Source organism: Stegostoma tigrinum, chromosome 21, assembly GCF_030684315.1.
Source record: "Stegostoma tigrinum isolate sSteTig4 chromosome 21, sSteTig4.hap1, whole genome shotgun sequence".
NCBI classification, from domain to species: Eukaryota; Metazoa; Chordata; class Chondrichthyes; order Orectolobiformes; family Stegostomatidae; genus Stegostoma; species Stegostoma tigrinum.
In genome coordinates, this window is record NC_081374.1 from 16,873,008 (window position 1) to 16,891,496 (window position 18,489).

The window sequence follows — 18,489 nt, forward strand, 5'->3', positions numbered from 1 at the left end:
TTGTCTAAAACTTAACATTTTCAAAACTTTGGTTTCTCTTAATCTATCTTTTATTCCTCATGTCAATACTGTCCCCATCTATTTCCAACTCAACTACAAAAGTAGTGTGTAAATTACTTTAAATTTTTAAAAATCGGGTTAAATGTCAATGCCCTTCTCTTCTACCTCATTAAATACTTAAGTTTTACAAAGCAATGGTCATTATTTAAGGATATAATGTATACATTATACATTACTACATACATAGAAGTTTGATTTCAAATAACTGACATAACACACAGCAAGCAGCCAAGTTTAATTAAACATTAGAAACTGGTTTGAAATTCAAGCTAAATTTTACATTGAGTGTTTAACTTACATCAAGAAGTATGTTTACCACTCTTCATAAGTGAAACCATGAAACTAAATAACTTACTCAGAGAAGATGCAGAAGTAACAAATCAGTTCACAAATTCAATTCGGAAATGCTGAGATTGCAAGGCTTTATTAGATCAGTCTATTATGAAAACCTTATTCACTGCAAACATAAGCAACAGATTTTTTAAAAGTATTTGCATATAACAAAATTCAATGTAGATCAATACACAATACACCATTTCTAAAAGTGGACCTGACTGTATAATAAACTTGACATCTTCAGTGCTTCTGTATAAGTTGCATGTTTTGCAATGACATCTTTTACTGCTTTTGTAAACACATAAATAGACAGAGTTTAGTGCCACAAGAGAAAAACATATTTAGATGAAACTTTTCACATTCTTGGGATATTCAAAACCAATGAATGACTTTTGAATTACAATCACAGCTGTTTTGCATCATACCATATTTGAACACAGTAGTGTTTGCCACACATGAAATCAATGAATGACCCACTTCTTCTTAGAACAGCACATAGGAGCTTTTATATTACCTCAAGAGGTAGACAGGGTTTCTAACCCAAAAGACAATATTTATCAAAAGCATCAGCCTTATTGATTTATTCGGACCCTGGTACAAGACTTAAAAATGACGTTTTGATTCAGGAGTCACAGTACCAGAAATTCAATACTAAATTTGCATTTTCTAAATTGAAAGATGAGATTTTGTTTACCAACATCTTTTTAGGAGAAGCATTCATTTCCATGGAGGCAAGATATCAAATAAGACCTATTAATAAGGTTTGAACAGTGTTGTTGAAAGTAATTACATTCTTGTGATAATATCAAGGCTAAACAGTAATTTTGTTCTACAAATGATTTTCAGACTTAACAACTGACTTTGTTCAAATTCAGAAAACAACTTGAGCAAAGCCTAATCAATTTAAAATTTTTAATCTCAAATTGTAAAAGGTGAAAAGCAGAAATCAAGTATTTTGCTTTCTCATCTGAATAAATTAACTGATATTACAAGAGATGATGGATATTGTTTCATTAAAATTTATAAAAATTTCCTAAATAAATTTCTATATAGAGATTAAAAGCATCATGATTTACTTGATCACCATGCAAAGATCAAACCTAAATCACCTTCACTATATAGATTCTCGGTAGCCAAGCATTTTAATGTCACTGCAATGATGTACATGATTTAGGGATTTTCCTGGTACACTGCATTAAATGTTACAAAATATTCTAAAAGTATCAAAATGTAGTATAATGTTGTAAAAAAAACTGGTCAGAGTTGCGACAGTGAAGTTATCATCTACTTCTACTTCATAGATGCAGTATAGAAAAGTGTCCTTGGTCATTCCCAGTTACTCCTTAAAGCACGGGATATAAAACAAAGTGAAGAGCAACTAGCATAACATGGTACACATTGGAAGGGCATAAGGTTGTAGCAAGTTTTATTTGAATTCTAGACAATATATCTGTACATTAATTTTGTTGTTTGCTTCTGATAAAAATTTTAAAATATGAAACTAAGTTTCTTTTCGTGGAAAAGAGGAAAATAAATCAAGAGAGCCATCACAAGTCTCACTAATACCCATCTTGCTAGTATTGAAAAACACTTGGAGCTATTTCCAGTGATCAGAATTCAAATACTTTAAGTCTTCTGCACAGCAAATGAAAATAGCTTTTAATACTGTAACATATGCACATAAAATATGCATAAATTACTGCCAATACTTTCAAAAAGTATGTGACAATGGAATCATTATTATCCATAAAGAAAGTCACCCCCAATATGTAAGAGAAATTACCTACTGAAATAATGAAAAGTCCCCATCTTTTACACAATGAAATGCTAAATAAAATTAGAGACAATATAAATACATGCAGGAAAAATATAGGCAAGGCTAAGAGTATTCGAGGTCCCATTGTATATAAGCCGATGTAACTGCAACAAAGATGTTATTAAAAAATAGGCTTGGAAAACTGGCATGATTAATCAACATTTCCAATATTTCAAAAAGGGTATATCCATCAAGCAATGGATTATAGTATCTAAGTTTTATTGACTTGAGGAATCAATTCATGTTCAAGGGCTTAGTGCAGTTCAGACTGATCTATTCCAAAGTTTCATCATTTACAAAATTGTATGGATATGACTAGATTGGTAGCCCTCTACATGATCATTCTTAAAGCAACAAGAATGCTGGAGCTTTTAATAACCCTCCACATCTACCCTAAAAATACAAGACTCAATGTAGGCAAACCACAATAACAGCATCAGAGATTTACACATTGCTCCTTCTATGTACATACTTCCTATTGCCAACATGAAAAGAATAAATGAACAAAGTTCCATGGTATAAGCCAAAGGGAGGATAGCTGTTGTCTGAACACAAGGTTGTGGTCAATGATTTTATGTCATAAGCTATACCTCCACCCTCCCTATTTTGTGTTTATTTTTTTCTCACATTTTTCTCCTATTCCCTTTACAGACTTGAAAGCTATCCTGGCCATTCACACCCTTTTTTTTCTTGTTGACCTTTTCCTTTGTCTTTGTACTATGAAACCCTCTTTTCAGTTAATTTCTCCTTCCCTCCATCCTGCCACAGACCTTTCTTTTTGTTCTTCATCACCTTTCACCTGCCCAAATTCTCTATCTTGAACTTCTCCCAATTGTGATGCAAAGTCACAAACTAAAATGTTAATTCCTATTATTGCCACAGACTTTCTGATGTCCTCTAAGCATTTACGACCTTTCTCATAATTTCAGCTCTCCAGCACCTGTAGTGTTTAGCACTGTGTGCCATGCTATTTATAATAGATCAAAAATCAATATAGCCATTGAAAATATATGAATAGAACTCTAAACATCATGTGGCTGTGAAAGGTTAAATTGGCTTTTATTTGACACCTGAGAAGTTTCATAATTTTTGAATTATAAACACTTCTCTAAACTTTGGATACACATAACTGGTGTGGGACAAATACATTATATGCAACATGCTATAACTTAATATCAACCTCTTGATACTGATCCTGGTATTGAAACCAAAGTATTTCATCCATTTCTGAAGAAACTTTTAGCAGTAGTTTATTTTATTGAACCGATAACAATCTTAAGTTAATCTACAAGCAAAGGCATTGGAATACAAGATCCTGAAGTTGCATCTACTTCCAAGCAATTGTGTTCTGTGCAAAACGTGACAAAATTACATTAACTGTCTTAACATTACCAGTTTTCTTAATTAAATAAATGCATGGCAACAGTTAATAAGCAACAGGACAATAAGGTAGAAAACAAAAAAGGTCTAGGTGCACATACTGACCAATGACTTTTGTTCGTCTATGGGAAGATGATAAACTTACTTATTCAGATCACTTGTGAGAACCCATTAGGAAGAATGCAGTTTTAGTCACAATATTTTCAAAAGAATATTCAAGCAATGGAATATTCAAAGAATGGTTCAGGTGAAATAGCCTATCAGACCCAAAATTGAATCAAGAACTAAAGAAGATAGATTTGAAAATGACAAAGCATTAAAATGAAGCAACAGAAAATAATTCATCCTTTCCCTGGCGAGATTCTCACCAGAATCTGCTCCATTTCAGTCAAATGTCTGATTGAAAACAATGTTGGAGTAATGAGGATAACTGTAAGGCTTTGTACAGATCCACAGGAGACAATCAGTTACAGCACAAGGTACAACAGCTCCTGTCTGATTACTGTGGGAAGGAATATCATGCGTAAACCACAGCTAATCAGAGGAGAGTGGCGTGGAGTTTTGATTTTCTAAAATCCTCCTTGACGACATTTGAGGATCAGTTAATATTTATGCAGAATTTGCCATGGAAGTTTAATTTAGGAGGCTAAAATGCATTGTATGTCAACGGTGCCCAAGGTTGGTCTGCAAAGCAAATCAACTTGCTGGAACAAATTAACTTGTTTATTCTTCAGCGTAAATTGTAAGATGTTACAAAACAACAGCTCAATCTGATACGGCATTGCAACTAAAAACATCAAACCATACATGTGGGAGATTTTCAATCATGTCAAAGACCAGCTAACACACAAGGCTGCATTTATTATGCTAACTCTGGTTTCGAAACATTGACAGGTTTAATAAGCACTACTGGAGAAACATGCAGAGGCATTATGTTTTAAATAACATTGTATAGAGCTCTTGCATCAGGGTTTATATGTCGGTGACTCAGAGCGCACCTATAACAGATGAGGTGTTACAATCTAGATCTTAGGTCTTAAGACATACTGAATTTCCTCAGCAACATTTAGCAGTATCAGCAGAAAATGCAGACGACTCTTTAGAAGAAACATTCATCTGCAGTCATCAGTTGATAGAAATTTTCCTAAAATTGATTAATCCTGAGAAACTCAAGTAAATAAGGCTATATTGCAACATTTATCAAGATTTCCTTCATCAGTTAGACCAGGGAGGATTGTAACAATTTGACCACCAGAAACACACCAGACATTTGCCATTTACTTGTGTATGGAGGAACAGCAGTACCAGAGAAACCAACAAGGAGACCAATGCTCACAAGTACCCTTACGATACATAAAAGGCATACAGATGCCGAGTTTACGATTACTTTCAAAGTACAGAATTTAAAGGCAGGCCCATGTAGCCTACTACAACTAATCTGTACCTCGGTGACAATGGTAACGGTAATAAAGACCCACATTTCATTCTTAGCTGTTGTGAACTCTGTTAAGGCTTCAACTCGTGATACATCTCACGTTGGTTCATCAATCCATAACCCATTCATGCAACTAGTAATGGTCACATATTCCCACAACCCCAACCTCCAAGCAAATGATTGCATCAGGTTCTATATGGACTCCTCTGCTCAACTGGAAAAATCTCTGGTATCTACAGCCATTGCAGTGTTCCAAGTACAGGCTGTCACTGATTGGGCACCAGCACATGGCTTGTGTTGACTACAGAATTATGCGCAGCTATCTCCAGTTCCCTGGGGCAGCTGCTATGATGTATATGCATAGCAGCTCTCAATGTTTGACAAACAGGAGATTATAGTCTAATGACTAGAGATTACAACATTATATCTAAACAAATGACTAAGTGCAATTCAGTGAAGCCCTAGCTCCCTGAATGCACAGAAATAATGTAAGTTCTAGTGGCAAAGATACCACAACAGACCAATTAGTGCCCCGAAGCAATAACTTTACTGCCTTTTATTCAAGGCAATGTCACAAGACAAACTGCCACACAAACTGTTTACTAATGCTTTCACATTCTCAGATATGCTTTTTCAACTGAGGCAGACCACCCAATACCATCATAATTACTGATATGCAAGCAAGCAGTTTTCTTTCATCTTGCAGAAAAGATATACATCTTATTGTCTGTTTTGTCTTGCACAGATTAAGCCAAATGTGATATCACATGAGAACTGCTGTGGTCATTTGAAATTTGGTATTCTTGCTTTTGTCCTGATGAATGCAAGACAAAACAGACATGCCTTCTTTCAGCAATATTTATGAGCTGGAACATGTTTGTTATAGCTTCCGATATTTGTTTCATAAGCAGAACAGTGATGCAGGTTGTTGTTTGTGCCCATGTGTGATCGCAATGAGAAGAAATAGTGCAACGGCTAGTTGTGACTGGGTGAGAAACACGTGGAGAAAGAGAATAACCTGAAGTATGGTAGGAATGCAAGCACTGATGTGGTAATACCTAATACAGAATGGTCAAAGTCGGAAGGTCAGCATCACTCATCCTGTCCTGGACTAGTCATTTTGCACCTCCTCCAAGTCCTTGAAATGACAGTTCAGGGACTTATTACTCCAGACTTGATGCTTGCATTTAGAAACACTGGTTGTCCAAGAGAAGGAGGACCTGTCTGCTCCATCACCTCTGTGCAGCTGAACCTAGAGGCTCACACCGTTGAAATCTTATGAATTAATCTCTTTACAGACACAGCTGGCTCAGTGAAACTGCACCTCTCTAACAGATGCAGTCACCATTGTATCGTTCCCAGAATTAGTAGAAACCCTGCTCCTCGAAGAACTGGGCTAGTTGCCAGTTACGACTGCTAATTCTGTACATGGAAATCAAGCCACAGCTTCAAAGTTGGTTGGCTCTTCCACTCTCAATCAGACAACCTCATCACCTCACATATAAGTCAGCCACAATCAAAACTATCCAATTTACTTTAGCAGTGCTCCGATATGCTTTATTTACAAATCCATACGACAGTATGAAAAGTATCGATGTAAGATTTAAAAAGACAGGGGAGTGGGATTTAATAGCAATGTATTTGGCAATTATGCAATATTATGAAAATCCACAATTCTTCCTCCCACACTACTATCAACCTGATGCACGTGGGAACAAAACCAAAGAAAGAATTAATTCATCTAAACTTTAATCACTATTATTAAAAGTTTTAGTCACATACACGTACGGTATACAACCTTTCCCATTGCTAGTTGTGTGGATGTGATGGTTGGCTAAATAAACATAAGCCGCATGCATATTCTCACACTGCAAACTGAAATGCAACAAGCCAAAATGATTATAATGACTGTTGCCACAACAGCAGTGAGGAAAGACTTAAAGGACATGCTCCTGTTCGACTTCTTAAAGACAGCTAAAATGAAACTGGTCCAACAATGCAACAGGGCTCTAACTTGAAATCAGCTTCAAATATGGTACAGCATTTTTGCTCGTATCTTCATTCATTAAACGTGCTGCCAATTTCATTTATTGAAGAATATCTTTAGTACAGACAAATCAACCCTAATTTTCATTCATATATCTTAACTTAGTTAATAAGCTGGTCACCAACATGACTGATATTCGTTGTCAGTTTGGTTTCAGACCATTTCACCAAACACCTGATACACAGTAAGTAACTGACAACTGAACACGAAAGCTTAAAAAGATTGGTCATAGCCAATGTATTTCTTCTTAGTGCTTAATATTTTAAAACATTAAAATTAATCCTTGCTGAATCTTTCCTAAGTTATAGACATATCATTTTCCACACATTACAAAGTTGATTCAGTCATTTTACTAACTTGAAATAAAAAAGTACTGCAGATGTAAAAAGAAATACATAAATAAGAATTCAAACAATAAAACACAAAAAATTCTGCTAACAAAATATAGCAAGTTGAGAGAAATGAGACTATGTCTTTGTACATTTCTTAATTCCATAAGGCACTGGATAGTTTGTTTCATTTAAATGCGAAAAAAATTATCAACAAAGAACAATAGTGATTAGTACATTTGCAGGCAATGCAGTTAAAAGGTCAATAGTTTAACATACAGTTGCTCTGGAAGGGGCAAATTCTAGTGACAGAGTAATCTGTCCTATTACCGTACTTTAAAACAACGTAGCCCTTTGCTTGAAGCCACTTTGTGCTTCTAAAAGTATGGTTTATCCGGAATGAAGGGTCAATATTTTTTATCATTTTGCATTCTTTTCAGAAATGTGGTCAATTTTCCTGAACTTGTCATCTTAAAATCAAACATGCACACTCTACAAATACTGTCACAGAAACTTACATTAACTGTAATATCTGCACTTCAGCAAGTCTGAATCATCACTGTAAATAAAAACCATTACATTATGGAGTTAACGATTTCAACTACAAAATGTCTGGAGGTTAATCTTGTGTTCCACATATCCACAAGGTTACAATGTCCAACACGCAACTCATCAAAGGTCAACATCAAACAGGAAGACTATTAGCTAGCATACACAAAGGTATGGCAAATGTGAACTTTAAGAAAGTCTCCAGCAAGGTATCTCAGATTATTGAGAAGATTAAATAGTAGCATAGTAAACTGATTCTAAATTAATTAGAAGAAACTAAACAGAAGGTAGGAGTTAAGGGCAGGATTCCAGAGAGGTTGAAAATCTGTCCTGATTTCCTGCATTATTGAGTTCTAGCGACACTTCTATTCACAGTGTATAGCAGTAATTTGTATATGAACTTAGAGGGAACAATATGATTATTTGAAAGTATCAATATAGATGATTGAGTCAATTTCCTAAAAGACGCAAAAAAAGCTATAAGGAATGCTGGGAAGATAGGAAGCTCACAAGCGTAGGCTAAAATTTAATGTCAGTAAGTTTATGGTGGTATATTTTGGTAGAAAAAGAAGTAATTATGTTCTATAGAGAATTAGTTGGGTGTTGTTGAAGAGCAAAGTAAAAGTGCACACAATTAAAGGTCATTTAAGGCATCCACAACAGTTTATAAGGTATTAAGAATTACTATTGGAATTTTACGATATTAGAAAAGTATGGAACATACAAGCCAAATAGTATGGATGGTCTATACAAAGCCTCAGCAAACTTCAAATATAACATGCAATTTTGGGTTCGATATAATTACAAGGATACAAAACAGATTCAACAGGACCCTGCCTGGCATGAAGAAATGTAGCACAACACTTGAAAACTGGGGCTTTTTCATCGGAATGTTATGGATTTTAGAATTATTTAAAATTGTGGTAGGATGGGACAGTAGACTTACTCTGCATCTTAATAGTAAACTGACCTAGGCCTAGGGACAGAAAATTAAATACAAGATATTAGTGCTCAGAGCAGAATAAACAATGAAGGCAGAAACTATGCCAACATCTAAAATCAGAACTGATAGATGAGTAAAGGAAAACGAATATGGAAACAGGTAGATAGATATGATTAGGACTAGTAGGCATAGAATATAACCACTTGGAAAGAGTTGAGCTGTTTCTTGGTTGTAACTTCCACATATTGCTATGTCTTAACCAATTTTCTACTACTACTTACTCTGGAAGAGTAAAAACAAGCCATTGCTATTAATTCCAGGTCTCTGAGTATTCATTTTGCCACTCTCAAAAGGAAATAACTGGCTATTTTATAATTATTTTAGAATAAAGGGAATAGCATTATGGGACAAAATTCTAAAGCAGAATTCAGTACTTTAGTGATGTAATTTAATGGGAATCCCGTACCTTGTTGGTAGAGATTCTGTACTTAAGTCACCAGTCTCTTAAAAAGATGGCAAGGATGACAATAAAAACCTGAATAAAAGGACAGACAAATCGAAAATGCAATGGCTAACAATTTATCAACAGTATACAATCCATTTTAAAGCATTAACATTATTTGCTTTGGCTACACACCTATACACAGTATGCAAAAGTAGATTTTGTTGGAATTCTGTGTGGAAGGTTAGGAGTGCACTTCCATCACTGTAGATTACTTACAAGATATTCAATGTTTTACTATACATAGGTTTTAAGTCCAAATAAAGACAATAAAATCAACACATACCATCAAAATTAGTATTCTCTGTCCCTCTTTTGATTTATTTTACAGTATGTGCCTTCACTGTAACAGTGTCCTTTTTCAATCTTTTCAGAGTAACCATGCCGAAGATCACTATCCCAAAAGTGACGCTTCTTGGAGAAATAATGCCTTTCACGATCAGAGCTGTCTCTGTCACGGTCAAACCTGTCCCTCTCACGACCACGGCTGTCCCTCTCAAGACCACGGCTGTCCCTCTCAAGACCACGGCTGTCCCTCTCAAGACCACGGCTGTCCCTCTCAAGACCACGGCTGTCCCTCCCATGACCACGGCTGTCCCAATGTTGATCAACTGAAGGTGAATTATCATAGTAACTTCTTTCATAACATTGCTGTCTTTTGTGATCATAATCCATTCTTTTCTCTTGATAACTATCACAGGAACCTGGACTTCTGGAACGATCTCGCAGATGTCCACTTCTCTCTCTAGATATTCGATTTTTTCTTTGTCCAGTGTATTTACGCTCCCTTTTTGGGAGAAATAAAATGCAAACATTTTACTATGAGCCATTTACTACAAAAATGTACTCAAATAGCATATTTTATTGCATGTGTTTTTGTAGCTTTCTGGGTCTTAGAATTTATCAACTGTCATATATGTCTTATTAGTTACCATGTAAACAATCATAATGCACGCTCATGCATGCCAAGCTTGCATACTTCAAATACTGAAAAAAATTATTGCAATAAATGTTTTGATTGGATTTGTAAACGAGTTGTTATGTATTCTCTAAAGAAGTAGAAGTTACCGTAATTCTAAGCTGCTTTGGCTGGCCTCTCCCTCATGAAGTTGATTTGGAGGATAGTTTACTGAATCCCTGAAGCCATCTGGTGCAATTGCTTTGGACTTTTTAACAAAAGAAACAAGCTGCAGTAGATTCCCATAATCTATTAAAAAGTCAACCAAGACACAGTTAAACAAGAAAGCCTTTCAGAAATTTATTTTTCTTTATTAATTAGACAAATAAATTTACTTTTGCTTCTACATTAAAAAGACAAACCTGAATGCGCTGTGGTTTTACCTCCATTTTTCTTGTATATATGACCACAGATGCTGGATAGACCTAGCAATTTTAAGGAGCAGCAAGGAACGTCACAAAATTGTAGATCACTTAGTCACTATCATGTTGCTGTTTATGAGAGTTTGGTAGGCTGCAATTCCTATGTTATAACAATAGCTACATTTTGGAAGTAATTCATTGGTTCTTAAGCACTTTGAAAAATCAAGTCTGACGTTTTTCCTATCATTCCATCTCGTACCCACTCAGCTCTTGTTGTTGACAAGACCTATCTTCGTTCTCCTTCAGTCCTATTCCAGCTAAACTGATGACCCAATAATATTCCTTCTTGGTCTCCACGTTATTTGATCATTAACCATCCTCAGACTTCATGTTATTATTGCCTTCGCCTTAAGCTTCCTACTTAAGTCTTCGTCATTACTCATCCTTGAATGCCTGGCTATCCCTTTTGAATATCTGCACTGATTTCCCATTCCACTTGGCTCCCTCTCCTTCCCAATAACAGAAGCAATTAAATTATCTTTGCCTCTATCACAAAACCACTTTGGGGAATTAGAGGAAAAGTTAAGTGCAAATTACAAGAACCATAGAACTGCGGATGCTGTACATCAGGAACAAAATCAAAGTTGCTGGAAAAGCTGAGCAGGTCTGGCTGCATCTGTGGAGGAGAAAAACAGAGTTAACGTTTCGGGTCCAGTGACCCTTCCTCAGAACCGTTCTGAGGAAGGGTCACCGGACCGAAGCCATAACTCTTTTTTCCCCTTCACAGATGCTGCCAGACCTGCTCAGCTTTTCCGGCAACTTTGTTTTTGTTCCATAAGTGCAAATTATTTTTGAAATAGTAAAAATGAAATCAAACATTCCCCAAGAGTGCAGGACACTCTTGTGAATTCTATCTTGTTACGTAATTCGCCTGTAAGAAGCACAATTATTCATAGTATTATTTCCAAATGTTATAAAACAGCTAGGTTAATATTTATTTATGTTACCCAATACTTACCACTGTCCCCATCATCAATGGTTGAAAATGTTCCTTTGCTATCAAGTTCTTTAATAGGCTCCTCTGTGCTTTGCAGTGTCTCTTGAACACCTGTTTCCCTTAAGAAGAACTGATATATTAGTTGTGAGAAGTAAAAACATTAGTTAAATTTGCAACAAATTATGCAAAAGGTACACCATCTAAATGCCAGGAACACTTTGCATGAAAAGATATAAATTTCAAAGGTTTTCTCACATATACTCATCAGAACAATTCACAATACGCACGCAAAGGAAAACCAACATTTCTACTGTAAGAGTGCTGTCTGGATAGTAATAGGATTGATTAGTAGGGATATCGCCAAGGAGAAAGCACCAAATAATGATAACTAACATTTAAATTCTTAAGTTTATTTAATTTTCTTAAATGAGGTTGTTTGAATATATGCAAGCTGGAAGATCAATACCTCATTTTCCGCTCAGGCACTTTATCACCACTAGATCTCAATAGTAAGTTCCACAACTTCAGAGTGCAACCTCTGTCCATCTTTTCGTAACTTAGTTTACAGCCAATTTAAGTCCCTATCGCTCCTATACCACCGTTACTATTCCCCTTTGTCTCTTTGTTTGGCAAATCTCCCCAGAACCTGACTATTAAGTGCACGAGTCCATCTTGGTACCTAAATGCAACATCACATTTATCTAAATTAAGTTCCATCTGCCATTCCTCGGCTCATCTGACCACGGTCCCATTGTACTCTGAGATAACCTTCTTCACTGTCCACTACACTACCAATTTTGGTGTCATCTGCAAACTTACTAACAATTCCTTCTAAATTCACATCCAAATCACTATTGACGTTAGTGAAAAATCTTTAGGTACCTTGACTCGTTAGCATGACCTTTCTTGCCTACAGTACACTTATTTAGAAAAGCACTTGTCCTAGTTATACTAACCACCTTATGAACTTTCCCAGCAAGGTTTATAACAGTTTGTGAATGAGCTGAGTTTCTGTGTTCTTACACCCCCTTAAAATATTACAATTTATATTATACAGTGCATTTTTGCTGTTAAATGCATCACATCATACTTAGATTAAACACCATCAAACTTGTGTTATTTCAATTTTATGAGTCTCGCTTAAATTTGTTATTATACTGCTCACTACTCAGTACGTTACCAAACTTTTGAAATTTTGCTCCCAATATCCAAGTGTCAGTGATTGCTATTTGTATGGTTTAATACTGACCACTGGGGGTACACCACTGCCTATGAACCTCCAGTTAGAAAAATCGATTCCTCAAGTCCAATGAGGAGTTGGTCATTTAGCAGTGATGTTACTGAGCCAGTAATACAGAAGCAAAGGCTAATGCTGATACTAGTTCAAATTGCACCACAGGTGAAGGAACTTTTACTGATAATTAATTTTAAATTTCTGTAATGTAAAGCTAGTCACAGTAATGTTCTGGTTGCAAAAACCTGTCTGCGTCGCTAATGCCCTTTAAATCTGTCATCTTACCCGGTCTGGCATAAATGTTACTCCAGATTCACAGTAATGCAGTTGAGCCCTAAATGTCCTCTGAAATGACTTCCAAGCCACTCGTATTAAGAGCAATGAGAGATGAGAAACAGTACCAGTGATGTATTCATTTCAGGAAAGAATAAATAAACCAAATCTGCCTGCATTCTGCAAGTTAATGGTGTAGCTATTCTACGTGAGAACATCAGGACAATTTGCGAGAAGTGCAAAAGGGAAATATAACATTTTGTATTGTATCACAGAAGAGTACTCGTTAGTAAGTGGGGAAGATACTCGGATGATCATTAAGGATGTTATACTAAGCATCTGGAAAATTTCTTGTGAAGAGTCTGCATGGTTTTGTGCAAGGGAAAAATTTTTGACAGCTTTATTGGAATTCTAAGAAGGAGTAGCATGTATGTGGATAAAGGCAAGCCCATGAAGTACTGCACTTGGATTTCCAGAAGGTATCTGACAAGGTTCCACAGAAAAGATTATTGCACAAAATAGAAGCTTATGGTATAACTTTAACTTTTAACTTGCTAAAAAAAATAGAAAATTGAGTATGCATAAATGAGTCTTTTACAGATTGGCAGGATGTGACAATGACAGCCCTACAAGGCCCTAAGATTTTAACAATGATATCAATGACTTAGACGAGGGCAGTTAAGGCATGGTGGCTAAATTTACACATGATGCCAATATTAGAAGGAAAGTATGCTGTGAAGCTGAGATAACAAGGATACAGACTGATATGGATGTACTAAATGAGTCGGCAAAAATGTGGCAGGTGCAGTATGAAGTGGGAAAATGTGAAATTGTTCATTTTGGTGGGAAGAATGCAAAAGCAGAGTATTACATAAATGTTACCTAAGTATTTTGTGGATTGTGACAAACCTCAACAATTTTTCAAAATTCATGTCTAGATCTGGTCAGACTGCAGGGCTTAGATCAGATCTACTGGTTGTGGAGTCACTTAGCCCTATCTATCTCTTTCTACTTCTGCTGTTTGGAACACAAGTTCTGTATCGCATCTTCACCGGTTTGCCACCTCATTATGTGGAATGCCTGGTACTGCTCCTGACATGTGCTCTTGGGACAGTCTTTTAAACCACACTGGGTTTCCTGGCTTGACGGTAATGGGAGAGTACGGGTTATGCCAGGCCTTGTGGTTATAGAACATGGCAAGAGTAGAAACATTTTTTCAACATTCATTCACAGTGGCAATTGCACATCTTTAATTACCCTTCAGAACGTGATCATGAGCTGCCACTTTTAACCACTGTCCTTCATGTGGTGTAGGCATACTCACGGTGCTGTTAAGAAGTAGTTCCAGTAGTATTATGCACAAAGTAAAGGAACAAACATACAAATTAGGAAAAATAGGCCATTTGGTCCTTTAAAATTGTTTTACCATTAATATGATCATGTCTAACCTGAATCCAACTTTCTCATCCATGCTTAATTACCTGGGATTCCCTTGCCTAACAAGAATCTATCCACATTAAAAACCAAAAGAACTGTGGATGCTGTAAATCAGGAACAAAAACGAAGTTGTTGGAAAAGCTCAGCAAGTCTGGCAGCATCTGTGAAGGAAAAAGCACAGTTAACATTTCGGGTCCGGTGACCCTTCCTCAGAACAGAAGAATATATCCAGCTCCATTTTATAAATATTCCACACCCGTCCTCCAAAGCCTTCAGAGACACAGAGTTCCAAAGTCACAGAAGCCTCAGAGAAAATGTTTCCCCTCTTGTGTCTTGAAAAGGTGATCCGTAACTTTAAAATAATGTCCACTAGTTCTGACCTCATTCACAAGAATCAACATCCTTCCCAAAAAATTCAATCTTGTAAACTTCAAACTAATGCCATCCCTCACTCTTCTAAACCTCAGTGAAAATAAGCCCAGGAGTCCAATCTTTCTTCATCAGACACCCATTCATTCCAGGTAACAGTCTAGTAAACATCGTCTGAGCCCTCTGAGAATCATTTACATCCATCCTTAAATAAGGAGACCAAAATTGCACAGAGTATTTGAGATGTGGTCACATGATAGCCTGCGTAAATGAAACATTTATGTTCAATTCCTCTTGCAATAAAGGATAGCATTCCGTTAGACTTGTCAATTACTTGCTTTTCCTGCATAATCTTTTATGACTGCTGCACTAGAACACAGAGTCCTTTGCACCCTGAAATTCTGCAGTCATTCTCTGTTTAGATAATAATCTGCCTTTTGTACTCTTTCTACTGACATGAGCATATTCTACTTTCAAACAGCAAAGTGATGCAAAGGGTCAGATAGTGCTATCAAGCTGACTTACTCAGTATTAATCTACTCACTAGTCCTCAGTTTGAGTTCCACCAGAACCACTCACCACAACTTTATTTCAAAATTGGTCCAAACATGGACAAAAGAGCTAAATTCAAGTGGCAAGATGAAAGTTAGAGTAATCAAGTATGGTAACAAGCAGCTCAAGCAAAACTGGAGTAAATGGGATAATAGGCAACAAACATTCAAGTCACAGAACTGCAAGACAATGACTGTCTCCAATGGTTGAGAAAATCCAACCATATCTCCCCGACATTCAGTGGAGTGACCATCACCAAATCGTCCCATTATCAAGATCTTGGACTCAATGGAGTTACCATTGACTGGTCAGGACCAGCCATGTAAAGTATTACGATTAGGAATTCTGGCATAACTCAGCTCTCATCTCCACATTACCTGCCCATTGTTTGCAAGATACAAGTCAGGTGCATGATGCAATACTCCCATTGCCTGGATAAGCACAGCTCCTATAATACTCCAGAAGCTCAACTGTATCCTGGATAAAGCAGCCCACTTTATTGGAGCCCCATCTACTACCTATATCTTCACTCGTTCCACCAATGATAGACCATAGTAGCTATCTGTACTATCTACAAGATACAATGTTCATCTCTGTTTCCAAGTTCCTAAATGGCCTTGATCAATAATCTCGTTCAGCCCCACAATCCTCCTGAGATACAACAAAAATGAATTATTATGCTCTTGCGTATCCTTGATTTTAATTGTTCCACCAGATATCCATGCTTTGAGCTGCCTCAGCCCCAAATTCCTACGTATACTTCCTTCACTATTCTCTGTTTCCTCGTTCAAGAAACTTCTCAAAACCAACCTCTGACCCAGCTTTTGCATCAGACCCGATATTTCTTTACATGCTTGGTGTCACCCTTTGTTTAAAACATCCTTGTGAAGTGTTTTGGGAAGAACATTAAATGCACAATATTGTTAATGTTGACAAATCACTGTCAATTTTAGCTGAAGACTGCTGTATAAACTCTGGACACTGCACATCAGGGATGATGTCAGGACCGAATAGGATACAGAAGTGATTTATCAGATGATACCATGGATATAGAGAGATTGGAAAAGTTAGGCATGTTTTCTTTAGAGCAAGGACAATCAAGTGAAAATTCAACAGTGATAATAAAGTTTTTGAGGCATGTAATACAACAAGACAGCAGTCTTTGTTACGTGGAAATGCATCTAGTAGGTACCCAGAGAAAGGATGAAAAGAGATACTGTAGCATTTTTCAAAAGGCACATACATAGCTCGTTGAAGAAGACTTGTTTCTAGTGTTATGCAGTCAAAGATAGGGTGTGAGAGGATGACTAAATTGTATGGTTATTTCATAAAGCTGCAGAAGCATGACAGGCTGATAGAACCTTGCAACACAGGAACAAGCTAAGATTCTCCATCATTCCTAGATGTTAAAAAGTGTTTTTAGAAGCAACTGCAGGAACACATTGCAAACGGTAGGAGGAAACAGTTGAATTGAATCTATTCTCAAGCTTTGCTTCAAATATAGTCATTTTCCTAATGTTTATCTGATGCATTCGTGATTACATTCAGCAAATATAAGCACAAAAAACAGTCTCAATAAAACAAGCCAAACTTTGCAATACTTTGAAGAAAAAAACTTGGTGTTCTTTCCTAATCAAAATTTGGTTTTGCGCCATCTTATACAGCTCTGGCCTTTCTATTACAAAGCTGTTTTGACTCTTTGTAGGTTATTATGCATGCAGCTGATTTTGACAAAAATGAAATGTATGACTCGCCATTTCATGTTAAAATAAGTAATTTGAGCATTGAACAATTTATAAAAACCTATATTTGCACAAATAACTTTCAATGATTGACTGGGCTGTAAATTGCTCTTCAAATGCATAAGAATGATGACTGAAAGCAACAACTTTTTTGTTTTCACAAATCTGTAAAAAAACTTGGACAATGAACAAATTTAACACAAATCAGCACTCAAATTCTCACCTTCCTGATAACTTGTAATCCTTATGACATGTATTATACACAGGTGGAGTCTTATTATTGTCCAAGGTAGAAAGACCAGTTATTGTTGGTGTTATGAATGTCGCAGGATTAACACAACAAGCTTGCGATATCTGACTTAGCCCATATCCACTCAGAACTGGGATTGGAACATTCACAGTTGATATTGGCGTTGTAGGTAAGCTTTGTAATAAAAATCTTGGAAATGTACTGAGAAGTGGAGCCGGGATGTTCGTAAGTGGTATTCCCAACGAAGTTAAGTATTTGAAAAAAAAATGGGGAAATGCATTAAGAACTGGAGATGGAATACTTGCTGCTGATATGTTCACAGGTGGTACAGCCAAAGAAGTTAAGTTTTGTAACAAATTATTCGTTGAAAATGGTGTAGAACCATGGTGGAGTTTAGTTTCAACAAGTGAAGCAATTTGTCTCATTGATGAATGCGGGAAAAGTGGAAAGGTTTTGTCTGGGACTGTTGGATCCTTTGTCAATGAACGAAGGTTTATAAACGTTGAAAACTTCTGCTGGATCCGCCACGGAACTGGGTCTTTGCAAAAGAAATTTTAAAAAATTGGTATCAAATTGGAACCATCACCAAATGTAACCTTTGTTATATCAGAACTTAGAACTCACAGGATATACACTCAACTAAATAATTGACATATCTCAACAACATAACTTAACAAGGCTTGCATTCATTCAAGACCACCTGACAATTCAAACATACCAAATGTGAAGTAACTCACTGATTTGATAAAGAAATTAATTCAGTTACGTTTCTGTAAAAAGATCACAGGCTAGATCTACGAGCAGTACTTGGGTTAGCAATGCACTGAAAGTCAATTAGTTGATATCTATATTAAAGGTATAATACTTAACGTTTACAAGATGATTTTCTTTAACTCAACTGTGATTTGACATTACCAG

The 18,489-nt window shown here is 36.3% G+C and overlaps 2 protein-coding genes across 6 annotated transcripts in view; one reads left to right on the forward strand and one right to left on the reverse strand.

The window, feature by feature from the left end:
* LOC125462718 (acidic mammalian chitinase-like) overlaps positions 1-9,870 on the forward strand; it is a 42,436-nt gene extending 32,566 nt beyond the window's left edge. Inside the window, exon 12 of one of the 2 annotated variants that reach the window (XM_048552988.1) lies at positions 9,772-9,870. In XM_048552988.1, the coding sequence (XP_048408945.1) occupies positions 9,772-9,776 (5 nt within the window). In that variant the 3' untranslated portion in view covers positions 9,777-9,870. The remainder of the gene's footprint in view (positions 1-9,771) is intronic. The other variant, XM_048552989.1, reaches the window with a different exon arrangement.
* LOC125462717 (cleavage and polyadenylation specificity factor subunit 6-like) overlaps positions 490-18,489 on the reverse strand; it is a 38,095-nt gene continuing 20,095 nt past the window's right edge. For all 4 annotated transcript variants that reach the window (XM_048552987.2, XM_048552986.2, XM_048552985.2 and 1 more), the window contains 4 exons: positions 17,545-18,109; positions 11,736-11,833; positions 10,466-10,604; positions 490-10,184 (listed from right to left, as the gene is read on the reverse strand). In XM_048552987.2, coding sequence (XP_048408944.1) covers positions 9,692-10,184; positions 10,466-10,604; positions 11,736-11,833; positions 17,545-18,109 — 1,295 coding nt within the window. In that variant the 3' untranslated portion in view covers positions 490-9,691. The remainder of the gene's footprint in view (positions 10,185-10,465; positions 10,605-11,735; positions 11,834-17,544; positions 18,110-18,489) is intronic.